Below are 10,551 nucleotides of genomic sequence, written 5' to 3' on the forward strand. Positions count from 1 at the left end.
GTGTTCGCGATGGACCCAAAAATGACCGTTAACATATCAAATTAACGGAATAAATGATACTAACGCTTTAATTTAAAAAAGTTTTTGCTGTATCTTTTTCGTAAAATAATGAGCTTCATTCATTTGGCATTTCCAAACTTAGAAAGACGACTTTAGTGTGGAAGCGCTAACGCTACGTAATGTGAACATAGCTAGCTAATGTTAGCATTGGTGTCATGTCAGTTGATGTCCGAGTTCTATTAGAAGATGCTGTTGTTCTGGAAAATGTTACAAACACAATGTTTCACCTCTCGACAATAACCTGGAATAACAGAGGTGTGCTGCACCTCCAAACAAACAAATTTAAAACTTAAAGCTCAAAAGTTATATTCCGTGGTCGATGTCTCCCATAACTCATCAAGTCCATTTATATATCCCATTTGCACTTGTTTTATTGATGTCATTGGTTGTTCCCTTAAAATCTACAAAACTGTGATTTTTATTTTTTATTTTTTTTTTGTCCTTATATGTACTGTTTCAATGCAAAAGAAAAATACGAATGAATAAATAATATAGCATAGGTGGCTAACATGGATGCCTTCACGTTTCAAAGGCAATACAACACATAATATCTACACACAGTCACCTAAAATGATCAAAGCTTAGTATCAATGTATCAATCTGTTATCAAACTAATTTAATTGTACGTGAGTTTTTAATTTCTATTTTTAAGATTTTAACGGTCTCGTGAAATTTATTTAATCGTGCACTGCAAAGACACCTAAATTATTTGGGCAACGCCCCGCTGTAGCGCTGCGTTTCTTCAACAGGAAAGAAGGCAGCGGACGCAGGGTGTGGACCAGTCGATATTTTTGCCGATTTTAAAGGTTGATATTCCATCGGTAACTTGTTGAAAAGTTAACATGAAGACCCTGGCTGCTTTTACGCTCCTGGCAGCGTGGCTGTCGGCGGCCCTGGATGTTACTCAGGCCCGGGTTGAAACAGTTTATTTCGCACTTGGCGATGAGCTCGTTCTCAGGCCTCAGCTCTCTGGGCCGATAACCAGCATCACATGGAAGAATAAGGGCAATATTGTGGCTGAATGGATTGAAAGGGTGCTTCCGTTGGAATATTACGGCGGCTTTAAAAATAATACAGTCCTGAATTTAATAACTGGAGAGTTGAAAATCAGCAACATGAAGAAAGAACAGGCTGGAAAGTTCATGGTGGAGGTCAACAACAAGGACCATGATGTAGAGTATGACGCTGTGGAGATAAAGAAGGTATCCCAGCCTCAGGTCATTCTGAGACCTCTGACGTGCAACAAAGAGACCTCTAAAGTGTGCACATTGAGCTGTGAAGCAGAGGTTTCAGGAGCTGAACCTGTCACCTATCTCTGGAAGAAAGGAGGCGGAGAGTGGACAGAGGCAGAAAAGGACCTGAACATCACCAATGATGAGGAAACACAAGGTGTTGAAACGTTCTCCTGCAGACTGAAGAACCCAGTGAGTGAGGCAGACAGCGAACCATTCGAAAACCTGTTCTACATTCCTCCATCTTCGCTAATAATTATTATTGTTGTGGTGGTGGTTGTCCTAATCTTGGGGCTTCTGGCTGCTGCTGGATATGCCTACAAAAATGGGAAATTACCTTTTCCTTCTCAACCAGCACCGAATAATGCTGATCCACAACCTGAGAACAACCCTCTGAAGGAAAAGGAAAGTAACCATGAAGGTCTATGAGTCTGTGGATCTCCTCTGACTCTGTTCTTCTGCGTCCGCCTTGGTCTGTTTGTTGGCTTCCAGATGTGCCTTTTTTAGAAGGTGTTCTCATGAGGAAAGGAGCATGAATTGTGACTGTTTTAACAGCCTTCTGCAGACAAACATAATTCAACATCAAACATGTTTTAAATTCACGGCTGAACCATCGCTGAACGTGTGAAAGCCCAGTATTTTAAAAGGATTCAGCAGAACCATCCCTTCATCACTGAGATGGAGCTTATTTTCAGCTTTTTCTTTGTTTTACTCGAACAAAGAGTGACAGCAGAGTGAAATATGGTTCATAAGTTGGTTATTTTCTTTAATTATTGATTGTTTTTTCTGTCAAATGTTGAAACTTTCATCATAATTGTGAGAAAACAAGCTGAACTCTGCAGTAGCTCGTGTAACAGACCAGAGGATTTGCACGAGGCTCACAAACAAAGGCACTTGTAATATTTGGGCTTAAAATTGATCTAAAACATCTTTTTGAAAAGGCGTATGCAACTTGTATGTACATAATGGGAATATTTTACCTGCTGGAATGTTTTTGTGAAAGCGCTGACTGTGTCTTAAATGTGACAGAATTTTAATGTTTTAAGGCTTATTTTTAATATAATGTCACCTGTCAATCATTTTTATCCTGTGTTTTTGTGCCTTTTGGTGACGGATGAAACTCAGCCACTTTATCAATGCCATTTGATTGTAATTTATTATAATCATAATTTTGTCTCTTATGATTGTGTTTTTACATTAATATGTTATGAATAAAGCTCTCGTTGCTTCTTGAACTTGTCTGATTATATCCAGTAAAAACACAAAAGAAAAGAAATGGCCGGAAGTGAGTGACGGATTAGCATTTCGCGCTATCGATGCTAGCTCAGAGCTTCAGAACAATTAAAAAAAAAAACTATAATATTCACTGATTTCATCTGTTGACATTTTATCTTTGCACCTTTTTTAATAAAGTTTATTTTACGAGCAAATAACTGTATTCTGTTCTGGGCTCCTGTGGTGATCTGTTACGTTTGAGCTGGATGGCGACATGCAGACAGAAAAACGTGGACTTTTGTTCTTCTTTTGGGGCCCGTTTGGTGTCCAGACTGCGTGGGAAGGAGCGTTTTTTAGGATGAAACCCCACATATTCAGAATAAATCTGCAGGTTTAGTTGGTCTCATTTATTTAGTTTCAGCACGACGCTCCTCTGAAAGAGTCTCTGGATGCTTTGTTCAAATAGAAATATTTTCAGGGTAAATAAGTGAAGCTTTTACCTGCGTTTACTGTCAGTGGGTCCATATAGTGAGATTAGCTGGATTATAGCTACAGTTGGGTTCTGCTCCTTATCTGAGGGTAATTATCCTTGGATATATGGCGGTGAATGAATGGAATCACTGGCACAAAGCATGTCATACCCCGGTACCATAGGTGGCGCTGTCCCCATTTCAGCTATCGCTAATAGAGCCACTTCCTGTTGACGTCTTCACCGCCAACAACAACAAACTCAGGCATTCAGAAAGATGGCGAACGCAGAGCGAGATGAAGCTGCGTCCCTCTCCATCTGTGATGAGCTGGTTATGGCACAGACGATATCGTCTCCTTCCACTTCCGGGTGACGATCGCAGGAAAAAATCTGGAGCAGAACGCTCGATCCGATCCGCTGTCGTCTACGAGTTATCTCAGGGTCTTAATTTGATCCGATTAGTTTTTAGTCAGATTAAGGCGTCTACATGAGCTGAATAACTCAGTTTTATTGTAATTTAGCCTTTGTTTCTCTTGTTTCTCTTCCTCTTCCCTCCAGGCCTGTTTTTTGAGGTGGTCTTCGGTTACGTGACGGCCTTCGCGCCGAGCTTCGAGGTCTTCGCCGCCTCTCGCCTCCTGGTGGGGCTGATGAACGGCGGCATCGGCCTGGTCTGCTTCGTCCTCACTCAGGAGTACGTGGGCAAGTCCTACTGGGCTACGACCGGTAGGAAAGCGCAGAGACGCCACTGTTGGAGGAGGGTTTTTTCCAAATAAAAAGAGAACACAAAAAGATTATTGTGTGATTTTCATAGAAAAACGTAGAACAAAAACTGTGCATAAAAAAATAAATCAAATATATTCAAATCTCTAAAACTCTTTAAATCCAGACTAAAAACCTTCTGATTTAGCCTTTTAATACTCAGTAGTATGACAGCACTTTTATCTTATTGTTACTTATTCTTTTCTTTATTTATCATCTGCTGTAAAGCACTTTAATACACCGAAAGGATTGTTAAATAAAATACATTTCCCTGACAGAAAATGATATAAACAGGCTGTTTAAACCAGAGAAAGTGGCAGCTTTCATTTTCCAGCTGGCGCTGCCTGCTTTTTCTGGCTGAATGCTGCTGTTCTGACTGAGGAAGGTTGTGATGTTTCTCAGGGACGCTGACCAGCATGACCTTTGCCGTCGGCATCGCCCTCTTCGGCGCTCTGGGCTACTTCATCCGGCCGTGGAGGAGCTTGGCGGTGGTGGCCAACTCTTCGGGGGTGCTGCTCTTCCTGCTGTCTGTGTGAGTTCAAACAGGGACGACTCGCCTCCTCCATCCAGATGAAACGCATCACAGGTGCGGCTGGTTTGTGGAAGCACTTCTCGTCAGGGATGAATCCTCGGCTGTTGCCGTGAGACATTAAACATGTCGAACATGTCAGTAAACATGACATAAAAAGACATTTAAAGGTTCAACCTTCAGTGTTTTATATGTCTTGAGAATGTTGTTGCTGTCGTATTTGTCTCCATGACGTAGTTGCGTTGTACTGCATCCGTCCTCAGCGTTGGTTTTCCCTCTCGTAAGCGACCTGCCAGCTGAGGCAGAAGAGCATCCTCTACCCAGGTTTGTTTTGCCGAGGTTTTCCCTGTTCCCTGAAGACATGTTAACACGAATAACGTTAAGCCTCCGACACAAACTTTTCGTCTAATTTCACTTTGATCAGCTGGAACTGTAGAGTTCAGTTCTTCTCTGGGAATTTTAATTAAACCAGTGGACAACAGAACAACTATCCGGTCTTATTTTTAGTCATAAATACCATTATGACACGGACCTCACATTCTGTATGATTTAACATCGACTGACTGTTTTATTTATGTAGCTTCAAATGGCAACAAAAGTTATCTTTAAAGTCCAATTCAAGCCGATTATTATCCAAAAAAACTAGAAGAAATAAAACCCAAAGTAGTTTCATTCTTATACCAAAGAAAGTAGCCGAGCTAAGGCAACCAACAGATTCCCATTGATCCAATCCCCGTCCTGAGCTGCACGAGGCGACTGTGGGAGGAAAAAACTCCCTTTAACAGGAAGAAACCTCCATCAGAACCAGAACCAGGAAGGGTCCATCTGCCTGGACCAGCTGGGGCTGAGAGGACAGGAAAGAGGGGACAACAAGCAGCGTAACACCAGGCCAGAGACACCTGCTGAGAGAGAGAAACACAAGTTAATGACAGCAATGATGTCATCTGTACATGGAGGGAGGAGAGGTGCATCATGGGAGCTCCCCCAGCAGGCTGGGCCTATAGCAGCAGAACTATGGGATGTTTCAGGCTCACCTGAGCCTGAAACAGGTGGAACCTTGCAGAAGATGGGCTGCAGCAGCAGGAGACCACACCGGGTGCCACTGCTGTCAGCTGACAGCAGGAAACTGAGACTTGAGTCCACACAGGTTCACCAGAACCGGACAAGAGAAGGTTGGAAAAACGTTGCCTGGTCTCACAAGTCTCGATTTCAGCTGTGACAGATACTCGGGTCAGAATTTGGGGTAAACAACATGAAAACATGGACTGCTGGTGTAAAGGTGTGGGGGATATTTTCTTGGCACACTTTGGGCCCCTTAGTGCCAACTGAGCATAGTTTCAATGCTTACTTAACTATTGTTGCTGACCATAGACGCATTCGGACAGAGAGTTCTAAGAACTGTCCAACTCGAATTTAGTTCTAAGACCTGCCCTTCCCCAGGGGAACCGTTTCATTTTGCATTCTCACATGAGTCGGGGACCTTCACAGGGACTGATGTGACGCCGCCGTCTGCGACAGACGTGTTACTTTAGCGCCACTCAGCAACAAAACAAAACCCGTGAAAAGTAAGGAGAGAAGAAAACAACAGCACCAAGAAGCTAACATGGAGAGCGAGGAGGCCACCGTGTTCATGGTCTGCATGGCGGTGATATTAATCATGGACGATCACATCAGGCGTCTAAGATGGAGGCTGGAAGAGCGCACAGCGAGAGTCAGGAGACGGAGAATCCAGCAGCGGGCGATACTTCTTTGTTTCATGGAGGAAAGAAGGAGAGCAGAGCGCCGCAGACAAAGGAGACGAAGTTTAACTTATTAAACAGGCGCCGGTTGGGTCCGTGTCGTATGAGTAAACATTTCAGACAAGGGGCGGAGCTACCAGCCACCAAACACCTACGTCATGTTCCTGTGGAGCCCAGAAAAGACCCTGAAGGAGCTAAAATGGTCCTAGGAACTGAGGGCCATGGTCCCTAGTTCCTGTATGTCCAAATGCACGAAAAAAACGGCCCTATTCCTGAAAAGGTTCTAGGAACTGAGGGCCGTGGTCCCTAGTTCCTGTATGTCCGAATGCACGAAAAAAACGGCCCTATTCCTGAAAAGGTTCTAGGAACTGAGGGCCGTGGTCCCTAGTTCATGTATGTCCGAATGCACGAAAAAAAACCGCCTTATTCCTGAAAAGGTTCTAAGAACTGAGGGTCGTGGTCCCTAGTTCCTGTATGTCCATATGCACGAAAAAAACGTCCCTATTCCTGAAAAGGTTCTAGGAACTGAGGGTCGTGGTCCCTAGTTCCTGTATGTCCGAATGCACGAAAAAAAACCGCCCTATTCCTGAAAAGGTTCTAGGAACCGCAAAAGGTTCCTACAGTGGGAATGCGCCTCATGTCCATCCCTTTATGAGCAGGCAGATTATGAGCAGAGGAGGAAACCACATCCATTTGTGTGTTCTGACATGTTTTCATTGAGCTGAGTGAAAACCATCACTGCAGAGGGAGAAGTAAGACTGAGAGATTATGAGTCAGGGCCAGCGGGCATTATCACCTCGGAAATTCCTTTGTTGCTCTCACATGAATTTGGTTTAAAAATGAGTCTTTAAATTTTGACTTTGGCCCTTTTGTTTATTGTTTCCTCACATATGAGTTTATACATTCTCTGCTGAAGTTTGTTTGGTCCAAGCAGCTCGGCTGCTTTTTGGTAAAATAAGTAGCACCAAGAAGCTAACATGGAGAGCGAGGAGGCCACCGTGTTCATGGTCTGCATGGCGGTGATATTAATCATGGACGATCACATCAGGCGTCTAAGATGGAGGCTGGAAGAGCTCACAGCGAGAGTCAGGAGACGGAGAATCCAGCAGCGGGCGATACTTCTTCCTTTCATGGAGGAAAGAAGGAGAGCAGAGCGCCGCAGACAAAGGAGACGAAGTTTAACTTATTAAACAGGCGCCGGTTGGGTCCGTGTCGTATGAGGAAACATTTCAGACAAGGGGCGGAGCTACAGCCACCAAACACCTACGTCATGTTCCTGTGGAGCCCAGAAAAGACCCTGAAGGAGCTAAAATGGTCCTAGGAACTGAGGGCCATGGTCCCTAGTTCCTGTATGTCCAAATGCACGAAAAAAACGGCCCTATTCCTGAAAAGGTTCTAGGAACTGAGGGCCGTGGTCCCTAGTTCCTGTATGTCCGAATGCACGAAAAAAACGGCCCTATTCCTGAAAAGGTTCTAGGAACTGAGGGCCGTGGTCCCTAGTTCATGTATGTCCGAATGCACGAAAAAAAACCGCCTTATTCCTGAAAAGGTTCTAAGAACTGAGGGTCGTGGTCCCTAGTTCCTGTATGTCCATATGCACGAAAAAAACGTCCCTATTCCTGAAAAGGTTCTAGGAACTGAGGGTCGTGGTCCCTAGTTCCTGTATGTCCGAATGCACGAAAAAAAACGGCCTACTCCTGAAAAGGTTCTAGAAACTGAGGGTCGTGGTCCCTAGTTCCTGTATGTCCGAATGCACAAAAAAAACCGCCCTATTCCTGAAAAGGTTCTAGGAACCGCAAAAGGTTCCTACAGTGGGAATGCGCCTCATGTCCATCCCTTTATGAGCAGGCAGATTATGAGCAGAGGAGGAAACCACATCCATTTGTGTGTTCTGACATGTTTTCATTGAGCTGAGTGAAAACCATCACTGCAGAGGGAGAAGTAAGACTGAGAGATTATGAGTCAGGGCCAGCGGGCATTATCACCTCGGAAATTCCTTTGTTGCTCTCACATGAATTTGGTTTAAAAATGAGTCTTTAAATTTTGACTTTGGCCCTTTTGTTTATTGTTTCCTCACATATGAGTTTATACATTCTCTGCTGAAGTTTGTTTGGTCCAAGCAGCTCGGCTGCTTTTTGGTAAAATAAGTAGCTTAATGAATTTAGCTTTTCCTTCTAAGTTTAGTGGAGAAGCGCGAACGCTGGGTGATCTTAGCTAACTAACATTAGCATAGGTGGCTAACATGAATGCCTTCATGTTTCAAAGGGAAAACATCTAATATGTCGCCTAAAATGATCCGAACTTAGTGTCATGGTATCAATGTGTTGTCAAAATAAGAAAATTATACGGAAGTTTTTATTTATATTTTTAAGATTTTAATCTACAACGGTCTCGTGGGATTTATTTAATCGTGCACTGCAAAGACACCTAAATTATTTGGGCAACGCCCCGCTGTAGGGCTGCGTTTCTTCAACAGGAAAGAAGGCAGCAAAAGCAGGGTGCGGACCTCTCCGGTGAAACAGTTGACTTTTTGCCGATTATGAAGGTTGATATTCCATCGGTAACTTGTTGAAAAGTTAACATGAAGACCCTGGCTGCTTTTACGCTCCTGGCAGCGTGGCTGTCGGCGGCCCTGGATGTTACTCAGGCCCGGGCTGAAACAGTTTATTTCGCACTTGGCGGTGAGCTCGTTCTCAGGCCTCAGCTCTCTGTACCCATAACCAGCATCACATGGAAGAATAAGGGCAATATTGTGGCTGAATGGATTGAAAGGGTGCTTCCGTTGGAATATTACGGCGGCTTTAAAAATAATACAGTCCTGGATTTAATAACTGGAGAGTTGAAAATCAGCAACATGAAGAAAGAACAGGCTGGAAAGTTCATGGTGGAGGTCAACAACAAGGACCATGATGTAGAGTATGACGCTGTGGAGATAAAGAAGGTATCCCAGCCTCAGGTCATTCTGAGACCTCTGACGTGCAACAAAGAGACCTCTAAAGTGTGCACATTGAGCTGTGAAGCAGAGGTTTCAGGAGCTGAACCTGTCACCTATCTCTGGAAGAAAGGAGGCGGAGAGTGGACAGAGGCAGAAAAGGACCTGAACATCACCAATGATGAGGAAACACAAGGTGTTGAAACGTTCTCCTGCAGACTGAAGAACCCAGTGAGTGAGGAAGAAAGTATAGAATTCAAAAACCCGTTCTACATTCCTCCATTTTCGATTGTTGTTGTGGTGGTTGTCCTGATCTTGGTGCTTCTGGGTGGTGCTGGTGCTGGTGCTGGATATGCCTACAAAAAGGGGAAATTACCTTGTTTTGGCGGCGGCAAAAGAGGATCTTCTGACCTACCACCGAACAATGACGATTCTGAGGTCAAAGGTCTGCTCGGAGCTCCAAATTCTGGGGACACAGCTGGGAACCAAGCTCCAAATTCTGGGGACACAGCTGGGAACCAAGCTCCAAATTCTGGGGACACAGCTGGGAACCAAGCTCCAAATTCTGGGGTCACTGCTGGGAACCAAGCTCCAAATTCTTAAATTAAATTAAAAGTAACCATGAAGGTCCATGAGTCTGTGGATCTCCTCTGACTCTGTTCTTCTGCGTCCGCCTTGGTCTGTTTCTTCCAGATGTGCCTTTTTTAGAAGGTGTTCTCATGAGGAAAGGAGCATGAATTGTGACTGTTTTAACAGCCTTCTGCAGACAAACATAATTCAACATCAAACAGGTTTTAAATTCATGGCTGAACCATCGCTGAACGTGTGAAAGCCCAGTATTTTAAAAGGATTCAGCAGAACCATCCCTTCATCACTGAGATGGAGCTTATTTTCAGCTTTTTCTTTGTTTTACTCTAACAAAGAGTGACAGCAGAGTGAAATATGTTTCATAAGTTGGTTATTTTCTTTAATTATTGATTGTTTTTTCTGTCAAATGTTGAAACTTTCATCATAATTGTGAGAAAACAACCTAAACTCTGCAGTAGCTCGTGTAACAGACCAGAGGATTTGCACGAGGCTCACAAACAAAGGCACTTGTAATATTTGGGCTTAAAATTGATCTAAAACATCTTTTTGAAAAGGCGTATCCAACTTGTATGTACATAATGGGAATATTTTACCTGCTGGAATGTTTTTGTGAAAGCGCTGACTCTGTCTTAAATGTGACAGTTACAATTTTAATGTTTTAAGGCTTATTTTTAATGCACCTGTCAATCATTTTTATCCTGTGTTTTTGTGCCTTTCTGGTGATGGATGAAACTCAGCCACTTTATCAATGCCATTTGATTGGGACCAGATAGTACTGGTGAGATTGCCTCTTTTCATGTGGGTGACCTGAGTTCAGATCCCCTGCATGACAGCTGCTCCAGTATGGGTCCTCCGCACCTTACCAGTCGCTCTGGATAAAAGCGTCTGCCAAATGCATAAACATTAAACTGTAATTTATTACAGTCAGAACTGTGTCACGTATAATTGTGTTTTCACATGTGTATCTTATAAATAAACCCATTTTTGAACTCTAATTGTGATTATATTCAGTAAAAAAAAAACAAAAG

At 43.5% G+C, this 10,551-nt stretch overlaps 2 protein-coding genes across 2 annotated transcripts; both read left to right on the plus strand.

Moving 5' to 3' along the window:
- The first annotated feature begins 806 nt into the window (after window positions 1-806).
- On the plus strand, window positions 807-2,527 carry LOC140312531 (uncharacterized). Its single transcript, XM_072390317.1, has one exon. It carries the CDS (start codon window positions 903-905, stop codon window positions 1,719-1,721), a length of 819 nt encoding a protein of 272 aa, XP_072246418.1. The 5' UTR covers window positions 807-902; the 3' UTR covers window positions 1,722-2,527.
- Window positions 2,528-8,484: 5,957 nt separating this feature from the next.
- On the plus strand, window positions 8,485-10,495 carry LOC140312532 (uncharacterized). The gene has a single exon (XM_072390318.1). The coding sequence runs from the start codon at window positions 8,585-8,587 to the stop codon at window positions 9,536-9,538; it is 954 nt and encodes a 317-aa protein (XP_072246419.1). The 5' UTR covers window positions 8,485-8,584; the 3' UTR covers window positions 9,539-10,495.
- Window positions 10,496-10,551: the final 56 nt, after the last annotated feature.

Source organism: Leuresthes tenuis, unplaced genomic scaffold, assembly GCF_036924035.1.
Source record: "Leuresthes tenuis unplaced genomic scaffold, fLeuTen1.0.hap1 SCAF_8, whole genome shotgun sequence".
Taxonomy (NCBI): domain Eukaryota; kingdom Metazoa; phylum Chordata; class Actinopteri; order Atheriniformes; family Atherinopsidae; genus Leuresthes; species Leuresthes tenuis.